Below are 27,713 nucleotides of genomic sequence, written 5' to 3'. Positions count from 1 at the left end.
ACAAGAAAAAAAAAAAAAAGGAGTCCAAGCGGCGAAAAGAAGTAACTGAAATATATAAGATTCGGATTGCTCGGACCACGTCCAGCTGGTGCAGAGAACACTCCCTTCTGATTAGAGGGGTCAGGACAGAATTAAGGCAGAACAATGTCCTCATTGAGATGGGAAGAAGAGACCACCTTGGGAAGGAAGGACGGAACTGGCTGAAGTACCACCTTGTCCTTCTGCAAGATAAAAACGGCCAATTCGGACACCCTGCAGATCTAAGTGATGGCCACCAGAAAGGCAACCTTCCCCATATCAGTTATCCATGAACCAGCGGGGGAATCAGGATTGGCAGCTCCAAGGAGTCCTGAGACCTGTCCCAGCGAGCAAGAATCGGCAACTGTAGAGGGCCAGTGTGAAAACGGGCGTCCCACGAATGCGGCAGGAAGAATTCCTCGCAGCACTGATACTCTCTTCCGGAAGGGGGTTGATCTTTAGTTCCGAAAAAAAAATTCTGCCCACCTGGGTATTGAAGGTCATGCCCAGGAACGTCACCCTTCGAGACGGGATGAAGGAGGACTTGTCCTCATTGATTATCCACCCAAAACTACGAAGGAAGTCCAGGGTGATCTGAAGACTAGCCAAATTGTCCCTTTTGGAGGGGGCCTTCCCAAAAAGGTCGCTCAAGTACGGGATTACCGCAACCCCCCCCTGGAATGAAGGGCCATAAAAACCGACAAAACCCTAAGCGCAGTGGCCAAGCCAAAGGGAAGTGACACTAATTTAAAACGATAGGAACCCACTGCGATGCGGAGAAAACGCTGGTGAAACAGAGCAATGGATATGTGAAGGTAAGGAACTCGGACGTCGACTAAAGATAAGAACTCGTGCATTTCCACGGATGCCACGACTGAGCACAGAGAACCCATACGAAACTTGCGGACCTCGACACACCGATTGAGGTGCTTGAGATCCAGGATCGGACGAAGGGAACCATTCTTTTTTGGAACGGTAATAATGTTGGAGTAGAAGTGCTGGAACCACTACAGACCTGGGACAGTGACAATGACCCATTGCTGAAGAGCGTAGATGGCCCAGATAAAGATGAGCGTCTGGACAGGTCACCGAGGAGTCGACAGGAAGAACTGACATGGAGGAAGGGGAAAAAAAATAAAATAAACCTATCTGGTCCTGTCGACACAACCTCTCGGACGGTCCAGGCCTATAAGAGGGGCGATTGCCTACGACTTGAGTGGGAGTTCCGAAAGGAACAAAACCTCTAAGACCGGAAAGAGGCGGCCGGATGACGCCGCTGGAGAAGTAAGGTACTTCTACCCCTGTAGCATTGACAATTAGTTTAACCAGATTGGCACTGAAGAGTTTCTGGGCAAAAGGAAGAGCAAGGACAGCCTACTTGGAAGTCGGCTCAGAATTCCAGGTGAGAATCCAAATAGCACGGCGGGTAGCCACTACATTACCCATAGCCTTAACAGACCTAAGGGCCACCTCAATGGAAACATCATAGTGGTACTTAGGAACACCTGGATCAGCAGGAAAGCAATAAGAGAGGATCAGCAGGAAAGCAATAAGAGAGTCCTCTTGATGTGGCTCCCTCGAGGCGAGAGATCTGTTGACCCATTTTGCCATGACTATGCAAGCTTTGCTAACCCAAGAAGCTGCAAACTAGGGCGGGAGGGCAGCGCCATCGGCCGAGAAGATGGCCTTGGCCATAAAGATCTCATCAATAAGAAGTTGGATTCTAAGAGAAGCAGTACAAGCTATGGGCAGAGTAGTTGGCTCAGACCATTGTGCCAAAGGAGATCTACTAGGAGACAAGCCGACCACTTAGAAACAAAGTCGTCCAAAAAGGGGAACAGGACGTCTATCCTTTTATATGTGGGCAAAGGCCAGTCCAGGTGTTACCACACCCTTCTAAGGAGTGTTCCAAACCCCTTATGGTCAGGTAAAACTAGAGGGGGACACCTCTGTCGCCGAAACGAGATGTCTTCTTGAGATAAGCCAGGGATTTGCAGGATCCGTCTGATCGCCCGGATAAAATCCTGTATAGTGGGAGATGTAGAAGTGTCTTGCTCAGACTTCTAGTCGGAGTCAAAGGCGTCCCAAGTAGAGTCAGTCTTGGCCATATCACGAGCAGGGGTAGAAACAGATAAACTTGTGGTGGCCCTATCCATCAAGGAACTTGAGAAAGAGAAGTATCTCCAATGGGACTTCCTGGCCGATTTGCGGGGAATGCCTGCAGAGCTAGAGAAGGAGCACTGACGGGAGGGGGGACTGGCTAACTGGGAAGCAATCTTCTCAAGCAGCTGGTTTAAGGCTTCCACCATTCCCAGTGAGAGGCGGAATGAGGTTATCTACCGCCTTGTTGAGGGAAGACGCCCATTCTCGGGGGGGGGGGGGGGGCAGGCTCACTAGCAGCACTGGCCAGAAGCGTCTAGGGCGCAGGGATTGAGTGCAGATAGGGTCGGACTGGCCACATAGGAACTTTGAAGTGCACGACGATCCTGAGGGGGGGGGGGGGGAGCGTTTATTTGGGCTATTCCCCTTGTAGGCACGAGATGAAATGGTAACATAAATAACAAACTATGGCAGACAGGCTAGTCTACCCGACCCTGGGTGCTTTGTCCCACCAACAAGCCAACGATGCAGAGGAGAAGCTGCCATTGCTACTTGAGTAAGCTGCCAGGATGAATTTCTGGAAAAAAATAAATAAAAAAATCACTGCCGAGAGATACAAGAGTTTGGAGGAACAGGAAGGAGGCGGTGAAAACTCCTCCCACAGGTAACCGAGCCCACTCTGCAAGGTGATTGGAAGCCAAGGCCATGTCACTAGAGCCATCTAGTGGGAAGCCGAGGAAACCAAAGACTGAAAGAAAGGGGGCGCGGCTTAGGCCCGGCCGAAGTCGGGGACTAAATTTATGACGCTTGCCGCAGATGGGGTCCTCCTGGCGCGACGGAAAAACGGAGGTCCGGGGGTGCCGCAAAACAGAAGTGGGTTCCGGCAAATGGACAGGAAGGAGAACCAGAGGCTATATCCTTGCATGAGAGGTATAGGAGGACCCAGACAACAGCCCAGCAACATAGAAACAAACCACTCCAACAGCAGCAAAAAAAATACACCATCCCAGGGGGGAACCTCAAAAGGGGGACGACCAGGAGGGAAATGTAGCACTCAACCATCTGGCATTTTCAGGCAGATGCCTGGTCTCACACAATAGTGGGTTCACCGGAATAACTGCCGCCGCTGAGGACTCTGACCTAAAAGATTACACCCAGCACCCGCAGGGGGTGCAACACACTGACAACCCCCTGCAACCGGAAAAACAAATATAGTAAAATAATAAAAAAGCAGAATACCTGTATCCAGGTCATGTCTGCCACTAGGCTAAAACTAGAGTAGCTTTGTGTAACAGGAGAAGATCTAGCCAACTGGACGTGACAGGGGCATATACAAATGGTGCGGTGTCCCCTAATGAATGATTTAACGGGAAGACAGATTCCTCAAATCTTTTGGGGGGGGGGGGTCGTTCGTTTTTACGGCGCTCACCACACGGTAAAAAAAGGCATGATAACGTTATTTTGCGGGTCAATGCGATTACAGCGATACCAAATTTATACAGCTTTTTTTTTTTTTATATTTTAGTACTTTTACAAAGGAAAAAAAACTCATTGCTAAAAATAAAATTTGGGTTGTGTCGCAATATTCTGGGAGCCATACCTTTCTTCTGTCGATTGAGTGGTATGAGGGCTTATTTTTAGCAGGGAAAGCTGTAGTTTCTATTTGTATAATTTCGGGGTACATAAGAGACTCTTTGATCACTTTTTATTCCATTTCCATTTTGCAGCAATGAAGTGACCAAAAAACAGTGATGGCAGTTTAATTTTTTACGGTATTCACCGTGCAGGCTAAATAATTATGTATTGTAATAGTTAGGGCTTTTACAGACGCGGTGATACCAGTTAAGTAAATTTTTATCCCATTGTGCTTCAGGGGAAATTGGAAAGGGTTTTTTTATTTTTAACTTTTAATATTTTTATATATTAGAAAAAAACTTTAATTTGACTGTATTTAAAGACGCTCTGTCACCAGATTATAAATTCCCTATCGCCTACATAATGTGATCGGCGCTGTAATGTAGATAACAGCAGTGATTTTTATTTAGAGAAACAATCAATTTTGACCACGTTATGACCTATTTTAGATTTATGCTAATGACAACTGGGCGTATTTTTACCTTTTGACCAAGTGGGCGTTATAAAGAGAAGTATATGACGCTGACCAATCAGCGTCATACACTTCTCTCTATTCATTTACTCAGCACAGCCTGATCATTATGTGCGGTCATATACTCCCTCATTACCTTTACTCTAGTGTCTTGAGAGTGAATGGACCACCTTCAGCCAGTACGCGATGTCTATTCACAATCCCGACACTTCGGTAACGTTTGTGTGGTACTTAATGATAGCAAGCGTGATCTCGCTTTGCTGTGTGAGTAAGCCACACACAAACTTTACCGATGTGTCGGGAGTGTGAATAGACATCGCGTCCTGGCTGGAGGCGATGTCTATTCACTCTCAAGACACTTCAGTAAAGTTAATGTGGGTGTATGTGACAGCACAGCATGATCTCGCTAGATCACGCTGTGCGGAGTATAAATGGAGAGAAGTGTATGACGCCGATTGGTCAGAGTCATACACTTCTTTACAACGCCCACTTGGTCAAAAGGTAAAAACACGCCCAGTTGTCTATTAAGAAAGTCATTAGCATAAATCTAAAATCGGTCATAATTTGGTCAAAATTGATTGTTTAGCTAAGTAAAAAACACTTATCCACATTACAGCGCCGATCAGATTATGTAGGAGATAGGGCACTTTTAATCTGGTGACAGAGCCTCTAACTTTTTTTTACTGGTTCCCCTTGGAGACTTGAACCAGCGATCGTTTGATCGCTTGCATGATATACTGCAATACTAATGAGTGAGCCCGCTCCATACTCCCCACTCCTCTGGACGGCTAAATCTAACGGCAACAACTCTCAATTGATTCTTCTAGATCGCTCTGTAGACTTTGATACTGTAGACCACCAACTCCTACTCAAAATGCTCAACTCTATTGGCCGGGACACTGCTCTTTCTTGGTTTTCTTCCTGTCTGACCGCTTGTTCAGTGTATCAGTTGCTGGTTGTACTACTCCTCTTCCCCTTGACGTTAGGGTTCCTCAGGGATTAGTCCTAGGTCTGCTCTTTTCTCTCTACACAGCACCTATTGGACAAGCCATCAGCAGATTTAGCTCCCAATACCATATGTACACTGATGACACCCAATTATATGCCTCTTCCCGTGATGTCACCCTTGCGCTAATACAAAACACCAGTGATGGTCTATCAGCTGTTTCGAACATCATGTCCTCTATCTGAAACTGAATCCTTCTAAAACAGAGCTCCTTGTGTTCCCACCATCTACCAACCTACCTAAACCTGATGTCTCCATCTCAGCACTACCATAACTCCCATACAGCACGCCCGCTGTCTTGGTGTTATTTTTGACTCCGATCTTTTCTTTACTCCATATTCAATCACTTACACGCTCCTGTCACATTCACCACAAAAACCTCTCCACAAACTGCCCTTTTCTTACTCTGGAAACAGTCAAAACTCTCACTGTCGCTCGGATTTACTCTCATCTTGACTACTGTAACTCATTACTAAAATCGGTCTTCCCCTCACTATCCTGAATGCAGCAGCCAGGCTCATCTTTCTGACCAACTGCTCATCTTTCTGACCACACTGCTCTGTGGCTTGAATAACAAGTGGTTTGTATATCAAGTGGAGTTCCAAAAACCAGAGTTCAAAAGAGGAGTTAAAGTCCCAGTAAGTGCTCTTCTACTTCTTTTTCTTTTTGATTAACACCTGTTCGCTGTTTTTTTGGTAACTTGGATAATGGATAGCAAGATTGGAGGTTTTCTTCAGTGCACAGTTTGCCATATGTATGCACGACTGGAGCCGGAGTTCCAGGGTGAATATCTCTGTGGCAGATGTGAGCATGTTGTTCACCTGGAAGCTCGTATTAGAGATCTGGAGGAGCAGAATGCAACACTGAGGAGGATAGACAATTTTGAGCGGAGCTTGCTGCTCACAGAGCATGCAGTTAGTGGGTTACAACTGGAGGGTGAAGACATGGGTGAGCAGGATCAGGTAAGTAGCTGGGTTAATGTAGTTAGGGGCAGTAGAAAGGGGTCAAAGACAAGGAAGGCCGATCCGGTTTCTGACATTCCAGGCAAAATTGCCAAGTTGGGTGATGATGCGAGGGTGTCAGTCTCAGAAATGGCAGCCCTAGTGGATACTGATCTTCCTAACAGCCGGGAGAACAGCCCAGCTAGTAGTCGGCGGGATGGTAATGCAGGTAAGCCAAGACAATTGATAGTCGTAGGGGAAGACGGATAGAATAATTTGTCGCCAAGACCACCTCAACCGAATGGTTTGCTGTCTCCCTGGTGCCAGGGTTCGGCATGTGGTGGAACGGGTGGACAAATTGCTGGGAGGGGCTGGTGATGATCCAGCTGTCGTGGTCCATGTCGGTACCAACGACAGAATAAATGGTAGGTGGAGGAGCCTTAAGAATAATTTTAAAGAACTAGGCTACAAGCTGAAGGGAAGGACCTCCAAAGTAGTATTCTCAGGAATACTGCCTGTGCCATGCGCATCACAGGAAAGACAGCGGGAGCTCAGGGAGTTAAATGCATGGCTGAAGTCTTGGTGTAGAGGAGAAGGATTTGGGTTCCTAGAGCACTGGGCTGACTTTTCATTGGGGTACAAACTGTATTCTGCAGATGATTTGCACCTAAATGGAAGGGGGTCCGCTGTGCTGGGGGAGAGAATTCTAGCTGGGGTGGCGGAGTATTTAAACTAGGGCTGAGGAGGGAGGTCAATGTAGAAAAAAAAGGGGTAGCCAGGTTAGAGAGGGGTCAGACTATATTGGTGGGGGGAGAAACAGAATGTGGGGAGAGGACTAGACAACAAGATAAGGAGATCCTTTCGTTACAAAACATCAGTGTAAATAAAAAGGCCCGATTAACCCCTTAACGCACCATGACGTAACTGTACGTCATGGTGAGCAGTAAGTTCGCGCACCTTGACGTACAGTTACGGCAGTGCTTTGACAGTTAACCGCCGCGCGGCGCTACACCGCAGCGGCGGTTAACTGTGCAGGGTGTCAGCCCTGCTCTCCCCGTTGCCGATCAGCGGCCTGTCGCCGCTGATATCGGCAGTTAACCCCTTAATTGTGGCGCTCGATTTTGAACGCCACAATTAAGGTCTTTAGCGCCGATCGGCAGCCCCCATGTGAAATCACGGGGGCTGGCGATGGTACCCATGGCAACCGGACGCCAGACAATGGCTTCCGGGTTGCCATGTACAGAAGCCTATGAGGACCACCCCGAGGGTGGTCGTCGTAGGCTTCCTGTCAGTGTGACTGTCACGTCACAATGACAGTTGAAATGCATTACACTACGTGTGTAGTGTAATGTATTCCAGCAGCGATCAGAGCTGCAAGTCTAAGTGTCCCCTAGTGGGACAAGTGAAAAAAGTAAAAAAAAAAAAAGAATAAAAAAGTTTTAAAAAAAGTGTAAAAATAAAAGTTATAAGTGACATAAACAAGAACTGCTTTTTTTCCTATAATAAGTCTTTCATTATAGGAAAAAAAATGAACACTTAAAAAAAAAGTACACATATTTGGTATCACCGCGTTCGTAACGACCCCAACTATAAAACTATAATATTATTTTTCCCGCACAGTGAACCACGCAAATAAAAAAAACGAAAAACAATGCCAGAATCACTATTTTTTGGTCACCACCCCTCACAAAATATGTAATAAAAAGTGATCAAAAAGTCGCATGTACGCCAAAATAGTACCCGTACAAACTACAACCCGTCCCGCAAAAAACAAGCCATTACACAGCTTTTTTGACTGAAAAATAAAAAAGTTATGGCTCTCAGAATATGGTGACACAGAAAATACATTTATTTTCTAAATAAGTTATTTTATTGCTCAAACGCTGCAAAACATAAAAAACCCTATATACATATGGTATCGCCGTAATCGTACCGACCCGCAGAATAAAGTATAATAGTCATTTATAGCCCAGGGTAAACGCCGTCAAAAATAAATAAAAATCATTGTCAGAATTGATGGTTTTTGGTCACCTGGCTTGCCGAAAAATTGAATAAAAAGTGATCAACAAAAATCGCATGTACCCCAAAATGGTACCAATGAAAATTACAGATTGTCCCGCAACAAATAAGCCCTCACACGGCTCCGGTGGTGAAAAAATAAAAAAAGTTCCGGCTCCCAGATTATGGCGATGCAAAATGTGCAGAGCGTTCCAAAAGTGGATAAGATCGGGCACCATTTATCAGTGCGACACTGGCCACATATCTGTGGATTATTATTTATTTAAAACCATTATTATACCCTCTTATTATGCCCCTGATGTACTTTGCCCAGCCTACATGTGCCCCCACATTATAAACTGAAATACCAGCAAAACGCCAGAGCTACTACCAAGCAAAATATGCGCTCCAAAAGCCAAATGGCGTCCCTCCCTTCTGAGCCCTACAGCGTGCCCAAACAGCCGTTTATGTCCACCGATATGGCATCGTACCAAAAAATGGTACCAATAAAAACGACAGCTCGTCCCGCAAAAAATAAGCCCCCACACCGCTCTATTGACAGAAAAATAAAAAAGTAGTGGCTCTTGGAAAGCGGGGAGGAAAAACTAAAAAGCAAAACATGAATCAGTTCGTAAAGGGTTAATTACTTTCTAATGAAAAAACATTTATGAGCACATGTGGGGTATTGCCGTACTCGGGAGAAATTGCTTTACAAACGTTGGGGTGCATTTTCTCGTTTATCCTTTGTGAAATTGAAAAAATTCAACATTTTAGTGGAAATAATGTTGATATTAATTTTCACGGCCTAATTCTAATAAATTCTGCAAAAGACGTGTGGGGCCTAAATGCTCACTATACCCCTAGATAGATTCCTTAAGTGGTGTAGTTTCCCAAATGGGGTTACTTTTGGGGGGCTTCCACTGTTTCGGTCCCTCGGGGGCTTTGCAAATTCGACATGACACCCAAAAACATTCCAGCTAAATTTGAGCTCCAAAAGCCAAATAGCGCTCCTTCCCTTCTAAGCCCCGGTGTGGGTCCAAACAGTAGTTTATTACCACATATGGGGTATTTACGTAATCAGGAGAAATTGTTTTACAAATGTTGGGGCGCTTTTTCTCCTTTATTCCTTGTAAAAATTAAAAATGGCTACCTTTTTTCAGAAAAAAAGTAGATTTTCATCTTCACATACTAATTCAAATAAATTTAGCAAAAAAACTGTGGGTTCAAAATGCTAACTATACCCATAGATAAATTCCTTGAGGGGTATAGTTTCCAAAATGGGGTCACTATTGGGGGGTTTCCACGGTTTTCTTCCCTCCAGTGCATTGCAAACGCGACACGGCACTGAAAACTATTCCAGCAAAATCAGAGCTCCAAAATCCAAATGGTGCTCCTTCTCTTCTGAGGCCTGCTGTGGTTCCAAACAGCAATTTATTACCACATATGGGGTATTGCTATAATCGGAAGACATTGCTTTACATATGTTGGGGTGTTTTTTCTACTTTATTCCTTGTAAAAATTTAAAATTTCCTAATTTTTTCACAAAAAAAGTAGATTTTCACCTTCACATACTAATTCAAATAAATTTAGCAAAAAAACTGTGGGTTCAAAATGCTAACTATACCCATAGATAAATTCCTTGAGGGGTATAGTTTCCAAAATGGGGTCACTTTTGGGGTGTTTCCACTGTTTTGGCAGCACAAGGCCTCCTCACACCTGACATGGTACCTAAAATATATTCTAATAAAATAGAGGCCCAAAATCCACTAGGTGCTCCTTTGCTTCTGAGGCCTGTGTTTCAGTCCATGACCGCGCTAGGGCCACATGTGGGGTATTTCTAAAAACTGCAGAATCTGGGCAATAAATATTGAGTTGCATTTCTTGGGTAAAACCTTCTGTGGTACAGAAAAAATTTATTACAAATGAATTTTTGAAGAAAAAAAATGAAATTTGTAAATTTCACCTCTACTTTGCTTTAATTCCTGTGAAACGCCTAAAGGGCTAAAATACTTTGTGAATGCTGTTTTGAATACTTTGATGGGTGCAGTTTTCAAAATGGGGTGATTTATGGTGACTTTCTAATATACAAGGCCCTCAAAGCCATTTCAGAACTGAACTGGTCCCTGAAAAAATAGCCTTTTGAAATTTTCTTGAAAATATGAGAAATTGCTGCTAAAGTTCTAAGCGTTGTAACGTCCTAGAAAAATAAAAGAATGTTCAAAAAATGACGCAAACATAAAGTAGACATATGGGAAATATAAACTAGTATGTATTTTGTGTGGTATTACTATCTGTTTTACAAGTAAATACATTAAAATTTAGAAAAATGCTAATTTTTGCTAATTTTCTCTAAATCTTGGCGTTTCTTACAAATAAATATTGAATTTAATGACAAAATTTTTTCAGTATCATAAAGTACAACATGTCACGAGAAAACAATCCCAGAATCGCTTGGATAGGTAAAAGCATTCTGGAGTTATTACCACATAAAGTGACACATGTCAGATTTGCAAAAATGGGGCTGGTCCTGAAGGCCAAAACAGGCTTAGACACTAAGGGGTTAATGTCAAATCACATTTCTGATAATAAAAGTGAAAAACTGACAGGCAAGTTAAAGTGTATGTTCACAAATGCCAGAAGTCTAGCAAGCAAAATGGGGGAGCTGGAGGCCTTGATACTGGAAGAAAATATAGATATAGTTGGTGTTGCTGAAACATGGCTGGACTCTTCACATGACTGGGCTGTAAATCTACAGGGTTTTACACTTTTTCGTAAAGACAGGACAAATAGGAAAGGTGGTGGTGTATGTCTGTATGTGAGAAATGATATGAAGGCGAGTGTGAAAGAGACAATAGTGGGTGAATACTGTGAGGAGGTTGAAACCTTGTGGGTGGAACTAGAAAGGGAGGTAAACACTGAAAAAATTACTTTTGGTGTAATCTATAGACCCCCCAATATAACTGAGGAGATGGAAGTTCAGCTATATAAACAGATGGAGCGGGCTGCACAGGCGGGTACTGTAGTGATAATGGGAGATTTTAATTTCCGGGATATTAATTGGTGTCATGGTTCGGCTTCAACTGCAAAGGGGAGACATTTCCTCAACCTGTTGCAGGAAAATTTTATGGGCCAGTTTGTGGAAGACCCGACTAGAGGTGAAGCTCTGTTGGATCTGGTCATTTCTAATAATGCAGATCTTGTTGGGAATGTCAAAGTTCGTGAAAACCTCGGTAACAGTGATCATAATATAGTTACATTTTACCTATACTGTAAGAAACAAACACAGGCTGGGAGGGCAAAAACATTTAATTTTAAGAAAGCCAATTTCCCCAGGATGAGGGCGGCAATTCAGGATATAGACTGGGAAGAACTAATGTCAAATAATGGAACAAATGATAAATGGGAGATTTTCAAATCTACTTTGAGTTATTATAGTGCAAAATTTATTCCTACAGGTAACAAGTATAAACGACTCAAATTAAACCCCACATGGCTTACACCTTCTGTGAAAGGGGCAATACATGACAAAAAAAGGGCATTTAAAAAATACAAATCTGAGGGTACAGCTGTAGCCTTTGTAAAATATAAAGAGCTTAATAAAATCTGTAAAAATGTAATAAAATTAGCAAAAATACAAAATGAAAGGCAGGTGGCCAGGGATAGTAAAACAAATCCCAAAAAATTCTTCAAGCATATAAATGCAAAAAAGCCCAGGTCTGAACATGTAGGACCCCTAGATAATGGTAATGGGGAGTTGATCACAGGGGATCAAGAGAAGGCAGAGTTACTAAATGGGTTCTTTAGCTCTGTATATACAACTGAAGAAGGAGCAGCTGATGTAGCCGGTGCCAGTGCTGTTAATATATCAGTTGATATACTGAATTGGATGAATGTAGAGATGGTCCAAGCTAAATTAAATAAATGTGCACAAGGCCCCGGGACCAGATGGGTTACACCCTAGAATTCTTAGTTGTGGTCAATGATTCCTTCTCTGAATGGTCACCGGTTATAAGTGGTGTACCCCAGGGTTCAGTGCTGGGACCACTATTATTCAACTTATTTATTAATGATATAGAGGATGGGATTAATAGCACGATTTCTATTTTTGCAGATGACACCAAGCTATGTAATATAGTTCAGACTATGGAAGATGTTCATGAATTACAGGCAGATTTAAACAAACTAAGTGTTTGGGCGTCCACTTGGCAGATGAAGTTTAATGTAGATAAATGTAAAGTTATGCATCTGGGTACCAACAACCTGCATGCATCATATGTCCTAGGGGGAGCTACACTGGCGGATTCACTTGTTGAGAAGGATCTGGGTGTACTTGTAAATCATAAACTCAATAACAGCATGCAGTGTCAGTCAGCTGCTTCAAAGGCCAGCAGGATATTGTCGTGTATTAAAAGAGGCATGGACTCGCGGGACAGGGATGTAATATTACCACTTTACAAAGCATTAGTGAGGCCTCATCTAGAATATGCAGTCCAGTTCTGGGCTCCAGTTCATAGAAAGGATGCCCTGGAGTTGGAAAAAATACAAAGAAGAGCAACGAAGCTAATAAGGGGCATGGAGAATTTAAGTTATGAGGAAAGATTGAAAGAATTAAACCTATTTAGCCTTGAAAAAAGACGACTAAGGGGGGACATGATTAACTTATATAAATATATTAATGGCACATACAAAAAATATGGTGAAATCCTGTTCCATGTAAAACCCCCTCAAAAAACAAGGGGGCACTCCCTCCGTCTGGAGAAAAAAAGGTTCAAGCTTCAGGGGCGACAAGGCTTCTTTACAGTGAGAACTGTGAATCTATGGAATAGCCTACCGCAGGAGCTGGTCACAGCAGGGACAGTAGATGGCTTTAAAAAAGGGTTAGATAATTTCCTAGAACAAAAAAATATTAGCTCCTATGTGTAGAAATTTTTCCTTCCCTTTTCCCTTCCCTTGGTTGAACTTGATGGACATGTGTCTTTTTTCAGCCGTACTAACTATGTAACTATGTAACCAATACCTCTACCCTGTGCCAGTCACTGCACTGCTTGCCCATTCCCTTCAGAATTCAATGCAAACTTATTACTCTCACCCACAAAGCACTCCACAGAGCTGCACCTCCTTACATCCCCTCATCTCGGTCTACCACCCTACCTACGCTCTACACCAGGGGTCCCAAGCACCCGGCCCGCATGCGACCCCTGGGGCTGTCATCTGCGGCCCCACAGCTGAAGAGCCTACTAGCGCTCTGCCCGGGACTCCAGCTCTGGGCAAGCCCCTGACATCACTGTCCATATATGGACACTGATGTTAATGGCTTCCCTAGAGTTCCGGCGCAGAGCCTATACTAGTGCTCTGCTCCGGGACTCCGGTTCTGGGGCTGCCCCTGAGATCAAATTCCACTCCAGGAGGATCCCCTGACATCACTGTGTATGGACAGTGACGTCAGGGGCTGCAACAGTAGACGAATCTCCAGCCAAAGCGTCGGCAAGGCTCTGGCTGGGGATTCCACTCCTAGAGGGAGCCCCAATGGAGCCATCTACTTTGGGTGTCTGTGGCAGCACCCACAGAGGGCACTGTGGCAGCACCCACAGAGGGCACTGTGGCAGCATCCAAAAAAGGGGCTGCCCAATCTTAACGTGTGTCTGCAAAACACTGCTAACTGAGCCGCCGGAGTGCATTTAGCAACACTTAAACTGGATTGTTAAAATAAGCACATGGAGAAATCTCTCACATTTTAAACCTAGCAGTATTATGGTAATGTAGTATTATTATTATTATTATTATTATAGTAATGTAGTATTATAGTAATATAGTGTTATAGTAGCTCAAATAACTAATTGGTTAACAATTTTGTATTGTATCAAATTTGAAAGTAATGCGGCCCGTCAACTTCCCATTTTTTTCTATATGCGGCCCACTTACCCGGCCGAGTTTGAGACCCCTGCTCTACACTCTGCCAACGACCTTAGATTAAAATCCTCAATCAGAACCTCCCATTCCTACCTCCAAGATTTTTCTCGTGCCGCACCAGGCCTCTGGAATGCACTACCCCAGACAATCTGATTAATTCCCAAGATCCACAGTTTTAAACGTGCCCTGAAAACACATCTTTTTAGACAGGCCTATAACATTCCCTAATCTGACTCCTTTCGTTTGCCCCCCTATTACATTAGTCATCAGAATCTGACCCCTTCATTCAGCAGTATCACCCACACTCCTTGCACCCTAATGTATTTCATATCTGTCATATACAGATACTGAGTGGTGACTGGCTCATACAGCTTTAGGGTTACTAAAAAATGGCTGAACCAGTGTACTGCAAAATAACTTTTACATTTTGTTTCCCCCTATTTCCTCATAGATTGTAAGCTTCTGCGAGCACTGTCCTCACTCCTCGTTTGAATTGTTATATAGTTTGTCACTATGTAATTAATGTCGGATACTGCTGGATATTTACCCTCTGAATTGTAGAGTGCTGCAGAATACGTTGGCGCTATATAAAATAACGATCTATATTTTTTTCCTACTTAAACCCAGATAGTGAAAATCTTTTTCTCTAATCCGTTTTAATTTTTTTGATTACAGACTTTTTGATTCTATTATCTGTACATTATTATGGGAACAGCAATATTGCCTGAGCTGCGGTCTACATCATTTAGAGAGAAGCTTTACAGCAGCCAGATGGACAAGTTTCTTTTTTCAACCGTACAAAATATGTAACCTGTCTGTGTACAGCAGGGGAAGTCATTAATTAACTTAGAGGATCTGTCACTAGTTTATTAATGCCCTCTCTCCTAACTAATCTAATAGGCGCTATGATGCTGATGACTACAGCGTAATTATTTTTTCAAAATTTTTTATTATTTGCAGAGTTCTGTGCATTGTTCTAAATATGATAATTTGGCTATACGTGCCAAATGGGAGGTTACTCTCTTTTCACTCTGGGCGGTGTAATGTTTTTTGTAGGACACTGTCCAATCAGCGTCATACAGTTTTCCTCTTCCCTGCCCAGCAAAACAGCATGATCATATAGTATACCGCTTCCATTCCCAACGGTTTCAAACTGGTGATACCTCCAGTTGTTTCATAGCTAGAACTGTGCAACATATGAAAGATTATAATCTCATCTTTCATATGCCACCAGAACCACTGATCTAGGTGGCCCATAGCCGGAGATGTGGCTAATTAAAGCGATCCCCTTCCCTCCAGCCTCAGTCTGTCACACTGCGAGAAGAAGCTTCATGCTGATAGGACAGCGTCAGAGGCTGTGAGGTAGCTCCACCTCAGGAGAATCGCTGGTGTTGACACCCACTTGTCAAGTATAGTCTTATTTACATATTTAGAAAAAAGCTCATAACTTTTTAAATAATAAACTTTTTGGGACACAATTTTCACTAGCATTATCAGTGTGGCCGCGCCAATTAGATTAGTAATGCTCAGTCTCCTAGCTAAACTAGTGACGGATGCTCTTTAAAGAGGCTCTGTCACCACATTATAAGTGCCCTATCTCCTACATAATCTGATTGGCGCTGTAATGTAGATGACAGCAGTGGCTTTTATTTTGAAAAACGATCATTTATGAGCAATTTTAGATTTAGTTTCTTAATGACCAACTGGGCGTGTTTTTACTTTTGACCAAGTGGGTGTTGTAAAGAAGTGTATGAGGCTGACCAAAGTAAAAACACGCCCAGTTGGTCTTTAAGAAACCAAATCTAAAATTTGGTCCCACCGACACCCGGCGATAAGATCGCCGAATGTCTGTGTCTTTGATGGCAGCCGGGGGCCTAATAAAGGCCCCCAGTTCTGCCTGTAGCGAATGCCTGCTAGATCATGCCGGAGGCATGTCCTAGCAGATGCCTGTCCGTTTTAAACGGACAGGCAGTAATACACTGCAATACAAAAGTATTGCAGTGTATTAGAATAGCGATTGGAGGATCCCATAGTGAAGTCCCCTGGTGGGACTAGTATAAAAGTAAAAAAAAAGTTGAATAAAGTTAATTTAAAAAAAAAGTAAAAAAAAATAAATAATGAAAAACCCACTTTTTCCGCTTACAAAATGCTTTACTATTAAAAAAAAGCCACAATAAAGCAAAAAAGTTACACCTATTTGGTATCGCCGCGTCAGTAACGACCCCGACTATAAATCTATTACATTATTTAACCCGCACTGTGAATGCTGTAAAAGATAAAATAAAAAACAATGGAAAAATTGCTGTTTTCTGTTAATCCTGACTTAAAAAAATTTGATCAAAAAGTTGCATCTACTACAAAATGGTACCAATAAAAACTACAAGTCTTCCCGCAAAAAACAACACCTTATACAGCTATGTCTACGCAATGCGACAATGGAAAAATTAAAAAAATGGCTTGGCCATTAGGGCCCAGAATGCAAGCAGGGGGAAGGGGTTAAAGTAGTACTTTTTTTTATTTTATTTCCCCCTCCATTTGTGTTTCAGTGGGGTGCTGTGTGTAGAAATAATTACCGATCCCTGCATCTGGTAATTTTAAAAGGTCCAGCGCCGCTCACGTGATCTTCCTCCTGAACTGTCTTGAGTCACTGTGCTTTTGAGTAAATCGGAACTCAGGCTCAATGCATTCCTATGGGAGCCAGAACAAGGCTGCATAGGAATGCATTGAGAGCCTTACTTCCGGTTTTCTGAACAGCAGCAATTCAGGACAAGTCAGAGGGAAGATCACGTGTGCGGCGCTGGACCTTAAAATTACAAGATGCGGGGATTGGTAAGTATTTCTGCACACAGCACCCCACTGAAACACTAATGTACAATAGGAGGGTGCAATATATATAAAAAAAAAGGGGGGGGTGCTTCGTTAATGTACTGGCAGATCTATATGCCAGTACATTAGCCTGTGTACGGATAGTACAAATGCAGTTAGGACATACCTAATTATGCCCAAACTACAGGAAATATGGTCAGACAGCCTTGGGGTCCTTTAATAGACCGTGGGCTGCCTGCCCACAGAGGGTTGATCAATCGCGTAACCGGTATTTCCTGTAATCAAAGGGGGGCCCCACCACACGCTTTACCTTTAAAGGCCGCGATTAGCTTTGACCGGGGGATTCAAGGGGTTAACTACAGAGATCATAGGTCTCTCTGATCTATACTATCAGAGCGGGGCTGTGTATTACAGCCGTTGCCGCGTTCCTGATCGAACGGGCACACTTGCTGTGCCCGTGCATACAGCATGACTAGTATGCCAGTCATGATGCGGCAACATCCTGTAGCAGATGACGAACATTTTCTGATTAAAAATTCCCCTTAAAAAGGGCTTTTAGAGGAGGCGATGGGTAAATTAAAGTGGGTATCCAGAATTAGAAAAACACGGCTGCTTTCTTCCAGGAAAAGCACCACACGCGTCTACAGGTTGTGTCTGGTTGTGCAACTCCGCTATTTTGAAATGAATGGGGATGAACTGCAACACCACACACAACCTGTGGACAGGTGTGGCGCCGGATTTGGAAGAAAGCAGCCATGTTTTTCTAATCCTCGACATCCCCTTAACGACAGACCAGGTATATGTACGTGGCAGCCTTTAAGGGGGAAGTATGGAGCGGGCTCATGGGTGGAATCAAGGATCGGTCAATTGTCAAAAAAAATTGTTAGAATCAGGTGGGCACCTCCCTCAGACGTGCAGGGTGACGATTGCTGTCATGGCAGCATGGGGGCCTACTCAAGGCCCCCAGGTCGGACATCTTTGTACTCCTTTGAAGCCCTGCCTCAGGGCTTTAAAGGAGATGGTCAGTATAGTGATATACCGCAATACATTAGTATTGCAGTATATCATGCAAGCCATCCAACAATCGTTGGTTCAAGTCCCCTAGGACGACTAATTAATTTTAAAAAACACTTTAAAAGGGTTTACTTTTTTTACGTTCCAAAAAAACGTAGAAATAATAAAATAAAAAAACACTCAAATTAAAAACCTGGTTACCATTTTTTTTTAAAAAAAAAAAAAGAAAAAAAGAAGAACATAACTGGTATTGCCGCATCCATAAACCATAAAAATTCTGAACTATCACAATATAGCGTTATTAAACCAGATCGGTGAAAGCTGTAAGAAAACAAAAAAAACAAATTGAAGTTTGTCACCTTAGCTCTCCAAAAAAAATTGGAATAAAAAGTGATAAAAAAAGTTGCATGTACTCCAAAATGGCGTCAGTAAAAACGACAGCTCGCCCTGCAAAAAAATAGGCTCTCAATAAAAAAAAAAAAAAAAAAAAAGTTGTCTCAGAATATGACAACACAAATTTTTATTTTTGTAAAAATTGGTATCGCCGCAATTGTAACAACTGGTAGAATAAAATTAACATGTCAATTTTACCGCCTGATTGACACTGTAAAAACAATAACACCCCCCCAAAAAAATTGCGGAATCGCTGTTTTTTGCCCATTTCATCTCACAAATAACTTTTTCCAGTTTCTCCATGAACATTACATTGTACAATAAATGGTGCCATGAAAAACGACAACTTATCCCCCAAAAAACAATAAGGCTATGTCGACTAAAAAAAATAAAAAAATGATGGCTTTCGGAAGGCGGGGTAGGGAAAAAAAAAATATCTAAAACTAGCCGTATCCTTAATGGGTTAAAAACCATTTTAGAGTGTCCAGTGTCTAGTTTCCGTGTTTTTCTGATGAGTGCACAGATACAGGCAAGACTTAATCACTCAGTGAAGGCTTCTCCTCCTCATTCTCTATCAGGCAGCATGAGGCCCCTTTCACATCACATTCAGTAGAGATCCGCTCTCCTGTGTTTTTATTTTATTTTTTTTATCAAAAGAAGAAATCAATCTCAACACGAAAAAAATAAAATTAAAAGGTGAAATGGGAAATTTTATGGAAAGTTCCCTCTCCTTCGTGTGAAGCTCTGATGAGAGAGATGTACGTGAAAGCGGAAGTTACAAACACGATGTAAAAGGGACTAATAAAAATTCAATTTAAAAATAAAAACAAGGTGAGAAAGCTCTACAGCACAAGATCTGTATATGGACATGAATTTCTGCTTAGGCCAACATATTAATTTCGAAAATTTTGAGCTCCAAATCTCTGAAAAGAATTTATACATTACCAGAAGCAGAAAGTTTGGTGTCAAACGATGAGCCCGATTCTGCAGATGTTTGAACTGTTCCGCTGAAAAAAAACTCCTCCCCAGATCCTAGCAGGTTATCAGTTTTGCACTCATTGGAAAATGGATTGTCCGCGAAGAGATTGTCTAATAAAGCTGCGTTGCTGGAAGAATTATGTCTTTCGGAAAGTACAGCATTGTTGTCTGTAGTTGCTGAATTTAGTCCCAATAAGTCTGCTTCGACTTCATCTTCTTCAGGTTTTGGAGTGTCTGCACCATTCTCGGATTCAAATAAATTATCTGTAGATTCGGTTTCGTGTGATACGATGCTTGTGCCTCTCTCTTCACTTTCTAATGCACTATGCGCTTGCCCAAAGTCATAAAACTCCTCATCAGAGGGCTCACTTTTGTTGTCACTTGCGCTTTCATTGTGATCTTCCTTAGATGAATACTCCAGGACTCCAATGTGAACTTCCTTTCCTTCCATCTGATCTAAAGATAATGAACACGGATAATTTTTTTTTTAATGTAATAAAAACATTCAAATTAATAGCAGGCATTTCTAGATGGCCACTCGCACTGCTCTGTACTGGGTGCATTGTATTCCGCACTGAATTCGGGCCGATATGTTGCATTTAGGACCTGTTCAGATCAGCGTCGGATTCCGTTCATCAGTTTGGTTAGACCTTTCTGTCGGAGGAACCGATGATGAACGAAAGGCCAAACGGAAACCATTGCTTCCGTTTACATTACCACTGATTTCAAATGGTATGGCTTCCATTGCAGTTGGTTTCCGTTCGTTTCTGTAAAAGTTGATGCAGTCGGCTACACTATTGTTTCCGCGAAAAAAACCAAACCTTACAAAAAGGAAGCATTACCATTGAAATCAATGGTGATGGAAACATAAGCTATGGTTTTCGTTTGGCCTTCTGTTCCTCAGACAGAACTGATGAATGGAACCCGACGCTGATGTGAACACAGCCCAATAGAGAATGTGGTTATATTTCTTTATATCTTTTTTAAACACAATCTCCGCGTTAAACGTTAACAATACATTGTGGTAAGAACATAAGTCAGTGTGCATGACTCCATTAAAATGCATGCCAGCTGTATTTGGGATTCGTGTTATACAGAGCCTGAATATGCCCATATGCATGAGTGCTTAGCATAAGTAACCATTTGGACTACACTGCAAATGTATAGAAGTATTTTGATAACAGTGATCTAAAATTCAAAGATGTTATATTAAGAATAATAAATGTAGTTGTCTTCAGGATAATGTGAGGGGAGTCTTGATTATTTTAGGAATCCGCAAAAATAACGAAATCTGCTCATTATGCTCAGAATTTATTTCCGCAGTGAAGACAATCCGCGCAGATATTTTCCAGAGCATGTGAACGGGGAATAAAATTCCCCCATTCACTGGCATTAAATGCAGAATGTCAGCGGATTTACCGAGGATCTGGGCACAGAATCCGCACATAAGTCCTCATCCAATCCTGAGCGTGTTCAGTAATGACTGGAATTATGAAATATATGACGACCATATTGATTTGTATTGTTCTGTACAGATACAAATACTGCACTTTTTTCCCTGCATTTCCCTATCTGCAAGCTAAGGCCGAATTCAACTAACGCGGGGAATCAGACGGGACAAACTGCAGTTTTTCACGTCCGCGTAGCATTCGTGGTTTTCACGGATTCCTATAGACTTGAATAAAAAAGGACAAGTTTTATTTTACAACGGCTGTGTGAATGGTCCCATTGAAATACGTGCGTCCGTGTGACGGCTGTTTTAACTGCCCTCACATGGACGTATATTACCGTTGTCTGAATTCAGCGGACTGATGCGGATTCCCCCTTTGCAATGCATGTAAAACCTGCAGATTTTGAGGTGGGTTTGCTGCAAACAATTCTGTAGGGTTAAGAAACCTCAGTCAATACAAAGTTTGCCTTCAGGAACTGAAGACGGAGAGAAGGACTAGTGTGAAGCTCCGCTCTGCCTCAGCAAGTGTGTGATACTACTCCTGTGAGCATGACTGGTCAAAGAGCACATCTCTAACATTATGGCAGGAATAGCCTGCCAATTAATCAGTGATAGAAAAATAAACACGTTAACATTTAGACATTCTAAAAAGAAAAGGAAAAGACCCATATTATGCAAGTTACACACAATACATTTGTGTATAACTTGTACGTTTTAAAACAGCAGTTTGCTTACCATGTGATATTAAAAAAAGTATAATGATATGGTAATCCAGCAATTTATGCAGAAAATAAAAAATCCCACGGCAAAATGACAGCAACACTGAAGATGAAGTCATGTTCCGGAGTGTGCGCGCTTCACCACCAGTACTCTAGAGTGCTGGAGTCTGACGAGCTGTAGGACCCTCCCTTTGAGTATTTACTGCACTCCTCTCAACCCTCCATTCCTACGGAGCCTTCTCCCCGCATATAGCCGCCGACACACTTCATTACAGTCGGCATACTGCTTTCCTGAACGCCACGGCAATCTGTCCCAGCCAAGCTCCAGCTTGAAGCCCTGCTTGGCTGAACATTTAGAGGGCAGGGCTTCCTATCAGGAGCTGGCTTGCCCGGCTTTATCGAGGGAAGGGAATTCCTCTCCACAACCAACACGGTAAGCGCACAGTTTTCTAGGGCTCCCATTGGCTATGAGCAAGCAAGGCAACTTCTCTTCTCCGGGAAAACTGCAGCGAGAGAGCATCCATATCTGCTCTTAAAAATCCTGCCTCTCGTACCGGTATACCGTAGTTCAATAAACCCCAGTACGCTCTGCTTACCCCCCATTACTGAGAGTGGCAATTATGTCTGAACCCAAAGGAGAAGCCCTAGACAGTGAATGGTCGTAATTACCCATTTTGCCGGCTCTTGCTGTAATAACAAAATTTCAGTGTGGTCATTCTAAACCCCTCTGCACCCACTGCTTGAGACTAAGACAGCACATCAGTGAGCCAACTGTCACACTCCCTCCCGAACTGGTGTGGGCACGCACTCTGTCATTGGTAGCATCAAGGCACCCAAGTCTATTGTGGAAGTGCTAGGCAGGTTGTCTTTACAAACTCAGTATAGCCCGTTAAACTGAGGAATCTTCTTCTACAGAAACTATACGCAGCAGACCCCCAAAAACAAGCCAGATCGAACCACTTCCCACATCCCTCAATTTCACCAAACTCATTTGCATCCCCTCCACCCTAGAAATGCACTTCAACATTTCCTTCATAGAGGAGGATGGTGAGGGCCCAGACACAGAATGAGCCCTGGACGAGTAGTCATCAAAATTCTTCTCCATGGTTAACACATACCTCCCAACTTTTGAATTCGGAAAAGAGGGACATTTTTAAGCCACGCCCCTAACCACACCCAATATCCAGCTTAAACACATCAAAATCACGGCCAGATCCTTCTGCAAATAACGCGCACACATTCTCACTGTGGATCTCTAGACTGTCTGGATATCACAGATATTATGAATCCGGTTATATCGTCTTTGTGTTACTTTTCCTATCTTGGGTATAACATTTGCTCATCACGGCAGCAGCCGCAGGACAAACCAAAAGGCTGAGAACAATGAAAGTCAAGAGGGAGACCCTGTGGTGGATGACTTTTCAATTGACAGGTATCAGAGTTACATGCTGGGGATTTTTTTTTCCAGTTGTGTAACTCTGCTACCGCTCAATGGAAAAATCATCCACCAGAGCCCCCCTGTACATAGCTCCACACGCAGCCCCATACTGTACATAGCTCCACACGCAGCCCCCCCCTGTACATAGCTCCAGATACAGCCCCCTGTACATAGCTCCACACGCAGCCCCATACTGTACATAGCTCCACACGCAGCCCCCCCCTGTACATAGCGCCAGACACAGCCCCCCTGTACATAGCGCCAGACACAGCTCCCCTGTACATAGCGCCAGACACAGCCCTCCATGTACATAGCGCCAGACACAGTCCCCCATGTACATAGCGCCAGACACAGCCCCCCATGTACATAGCACCAGACACAGCCCCCCATGTACATAGCGCCAGACACAGCCCCCCATGTACATAGCGCCAGACACAGCCCCCTGTAGATTGCGCCAGACACAGCCCCCCTGTACATAGTGCCAGACACAGCCCCCCTGTACATAGCGCCAGACACAGCCCCCCATGTACATAGCGCCAGACACAGCCCCCTGTAGATTGCGCCAGACACAGCCCCCTGTAGATTGCGCCAGACACAGCCCCCCTGTACATAGCGCCAGACACAGCCCCCCTGTACATAGCGCCAGACACAGCCCCCCATGTACATAGCGCTAGACACAGCCCCCCATGTACATAGCGCTAGACACAGCCCCCCATGTACATAGCGCCATACACAGCCCCCATGTACATAGCGCCAGACACAGCCCCACACCCCATAGCGCCAGACACAGCCCCCTGTAGATAGCTCCCTGTAGGTAGCGCAACACAACCCCCTTATAAGAGGTAGCCGGACCTACTGCTGCCACTCCGCTCTGCTTTCACTCACCGTCAGAAGGCGGCAGGAGTCTTGCGGCGGCGTTCTTACTGGTGTCGATAGCGGCCCGGGGTGGACCAGTCCACTGACTGGTGAGGTTAGGTGACTGGTCCACTCCCGTGCCGGCATCGATCCCAGTGAGAACACCGCCGCAAGACTCCTGCCTTCTTTTGATCGCTGCAGTGATCAGCTGTTTTGATACAGCTGCAGTGCCCAGCGGGACATTTTGCAGACCGCCCGGGACGGTGGGACAGCGGTGAAAATCCGGGACTGTCCCGTCAGATCCGGGACGGTTGGGAGGTATGGTTAACAGCCTTATTACGGCTGGCAAAGATACTCCAAAGGTTCAGAACCAAAAAGAATCCTCCTCCCACAGAAGTTTTTCCTTCAAGTGGTCTCGACGCTTCTCAAAATGCTTCCCCTCTCGCTTCAAATTTGAGGAAATCTCTTTGTAAAATGCTGAATTTCCTGGATAGTCCCTACGCAAAGCAGATCATGGACTTTAAGTATCCAGTTCCAGCAGAATCAGGGATAACATGGTTAGCTGGCAGAACTTGCTTTACAGATCTCTTACGTATGCGAGTAAGTACATGTATGAAACCTCTCTGGACGAGGGCTCAGTCTTCGGCTCTATCTATAGCCATTCGCCAGAAGTTTTGGCTAAAATGCTGGTCTGCTGTTGTGGCCTCAAAGAAATATTCAACGGCTCTTTCATTTGCTGGTTTCCGCTTAATTGGTAGCAGACTGTACAAAATTATTTCTTAAGCACCATGGGGGCAAGAGCTTTCTCCAACCCCAGAGCAGGTCTGCTAGCTCGACACCCCCAGAAAGAGAAAGCCTCAGTTTGATTAAACCTTGTCCTTCCTTGCCCACCCCCCCCCCCCACCAGCTTCAAAATCTGCCTCCAAGTAGTCCTCTTCAGCATGAAGGTTGGTCCCCATCCAAGTCACATCAGGTGGGGAGACTCCCTTTTCAGGACGTTTGGCTCTCCGATGTTTCCGAGGTCTGGACATGCAAGGTGATCTCCACGGGCTACAAAATTTAAATTGAATTTACTTTGATGCCCTAGGATCAGTTCTTTCGCTTCGTATCACTGACCTCGCTTCCCAGGGCTGCCGCCTTTATTCGAGCAGTAGAATCTCTTCCAAGGGGTAATTGTACCGGTTCCCCCGAGGGAACGCTTCTAAGGTTTTTACTCCAATCTCTTCATGGTCCCAAAGGAATAAAAGGAACCGTACATTCAGTGTTGGATCTGAAATGCCTCAACAGGTATCTCAAGGTGCGACATTTCAGAATGGAGTCTATGAGATCGGTCATTGCATTAGTGGAGCAGGGGGAATTTCTGTCCTTGGTAGACATCAAGGATGCGTACCTACACATCCCAATCTGCGAATCACACCAATGGGTCCTTCACTTTGCAATTTGGTCAAACCACTAATTGGTATGTGGCTCTTCACTTGGGCCTGGCCACAGAGGACAGAACCTTTCAGAAGACCCGTGGATCTGAAATGGCTCTTCACTCTCTGGGCATGGTAGCCATTCCCTATTTGAATGACAAATTGATATAGGCATTATCCAGGAATACAAATATGGAGAGCCTTAAAATAATTTCCCGCTTGGGAAAGATAATCAACTCCCCCAAATCATCACTTTTCCCCTCTCAGCTGTTCATATTTTTGGGTATGTATTTCGACACTGTTCAAGTCAGGATTCTTCCCCCATCAGAGAAACTTTGCTCCTTTAAACAGATTGTCCAGTCTCCATTCTTGTGTTGGGATTGATGGTCTCCTCCATGGAGGGCATTCCATACGCCTAGTTCCACACTCGCCCCCTTCAGCGAACACTTTTGGCACGTTAGAATAAGTCCAGGGATTCCCTAGATCACACCATTCCTCTGCTCCTGTCAGTCAATTACCATGAACAATGGTGGCTGCTTTCCCCCAACTTAACTCTGGAACGCTTTCTGATCCTACTACAGTGGTTGATCCGGACAATGGACACCTGTCCCCTTGGCTGGGGAGGTGTTGTTCAGAATCAGACAGCTGAGGGTCTGTGGTCCCTTCAGGAGTTCTCACTCTCAAAGTATTGGAACTTCGGGCCACCCTTTTATCCCTCCTGCACTGGACACTGGCGCTAGTAGGTCATCCCTTGTAAGTTCAGACAGACATTGCAATGGCCATCGCATAACTGTGCCATCAAGGCAGGGCCCGCTGCTCCACGGCCAGATCAGAAACAGACAACAATCCACAATGGGCAGAGGCACACATTCCAGTTCTCTCTGCAGTTCACATACCATAAATAGAAAAATGGATTGCTGACACTCTCAGACAGGAATTGGTCGACCGTGTAGAGTGGGCCCTTCATCCAAAAATATTCAAGGAAATATACACTCGGTGGGGTCTCCCCGACGTGTACCCCATGGCGTTCAGGTTCAACCCCAAACTACCCGAGTCAGTGTCCTTGGCTCAAGATCCCTTGCCACTGGCAGTGGACCCACGTGTCATTCCATGAACCCAGTTCACATTACCATACAGCCTCCCATCTGTACTGCTCCTTTGTAAATCTTTTTCTTTATTCTTCTCTATGTGTGCAAAGGCATCCAATAGTTACTAATATCTATTACTCTGGCACCTCAGTAGTCCTGTGGATGCAAGATCACAGGAATTTAATGTATTAATATTATAGAGTAACCTTCATAAGAAATGTACTTGAGGGAAATTAAAAGAGGCGCCATTTGAGAAAAAATAAATTGGTACACGATAGCTCCAACATCAAGTATTCATATAACCACAATGACCTAAAAAAATGTAAGCGGTTTTGTACTGTATAGGTACCTTGCCAGTCAAGTGTTTGGAAAAAGTTATTCTGTATATGTTCATCAGAGATTGGTGGTTCTGGGGAATGTTCTGCTGGGGAGATTTCTGCTTCATACTGTGCAGTAGACCCTGGTCGCCTGGGTAATTCAGGTTTTCCTGCAAAACACAAACATACACTGACTGTATAACATCGACTCCAGAGGTTGTCAGAACATTGTATTAACGGCTCTACGCCTTTTGTGCTCTTCAGATTTCTCAAATCGGAGAAATTTTAAAATCATGAAGTCTAAGTCGGCTCAAGCGGATATAACGACAGGATCAATTCTACAAATATATTAATTATATATATATATATATATATATATATTTTTTTTTTTTTTTTAATTTCATCAAAATATTCTTCAGACCTCAAGTATAAAGTATTCTTCAGAGTTTTAAGTATCAAATTTGTGGTTGACGTCTATATAAATCTTAAGTCCCAGCTGCCTCTCCTTCATGCTCCCAACTAAACCTTAAGTAAAAGGGTTACCAAATTTAGACAGCATTTCTTGTTGTTCTTCTCGGCTTGAAAAGAGAATCTTAGGAGTCAACCGCTTGGTGTTAAGATTTTCCCAGGGTGGAGTGATGTTTGCTGGCCTGTCTCGTGGAGATACTTCCACCTCCAAATTCACTTGAAATAAATCAGGATATTTTTCTTGTATGTCACATGCATCCAGATCATACCTACAAGAATGGTAAGGTTCGAATGAAGTTAAACTCTTTTTCCCTGTAAATTTCAGGTGGTGTTTTTTTTTCTCACTGCTTTTGCAGCGGATTACAGTAGGATAAGTCACTACAAAATTAATACAATAGCAAGATCTGAAAAAAAAAATATATGCACACGCACACAGTGTTTTGGGTACAAGAAAGAACAAAAACAGGAAATGAGGCAGGCTGCAGAGAGCAGGGTCAGGAGTACATGTACAAAGTTAATATAGGAAATATTTAAGCAGTACATGTAGAAACATTCAAGTTCACATTTAGCTAAGAAGGCATTTTTACAAATGTGCTGGTTACCTAGCGCCATGCGGCCGCATTACAATTCCTAGTGAGAGATTACATTTAAAGCCTTATTAATACTAAAAAC

At 43.6% G+C, this 27,713-nt stretch overlaps 1 protein-coding gene across 2 annotated transcripts in view; it reads right to left on the bottom strand.

Annotated features, from left to right (window-relative positions):
• GAK (cyclin G associated kinase) overlaps nucleotides 1-27,713 on the bottom strand; it is a 155,052-nt gene that overhangs the window by 52,753 nt on the left and 74,586 nt on the right. For both annotated transcript variants that reach the window (XM_075864649.1, XM_075864648.1), the window contains exons 19-21: nucleotides 27,117-27,310; nucleotides 26,606-26,743; nucleotides 19,259-19,747 (exon numbers count right to left, since the gene is read on the bottom strand). In XM_075864649.1, coding sequence (XP_075720764.1) covers nucleotides 19,259-19,747; nucleotides 26,606-26,743; nucleotides 27,117-27,310 — 821 coding nt within the window. The remainder of the gene's footprint in view (nucleotides 1-19,258; nucleotides 19,748-26,605; nucleotides 26,744-27,116; nucleotides 27,311-27,713) is intronic.

This window comes from Rhinoderma darwinii, chromosome 1 (assembly GCF_050947455.1).
Source record: "Rhinoderma darwinii isolate aRhiDar2 chromosome 1, aRhiDar2.hap1, whole genome shotgun sequence".
In the NCBI taxonomy this organism is placed as follows: domain Eukaryota; kingdom Metazoa; phylum Chordata; class Amphibia; order Anura; family Rhinodermatidae; genus Rhinoderma; species Rhinoderma darwinii.
The sequence above is the reverse complement of the archived record's forward strand: the minus strand, read 5'-3'. Positions and strand labels throughout refer to the sequence as shown.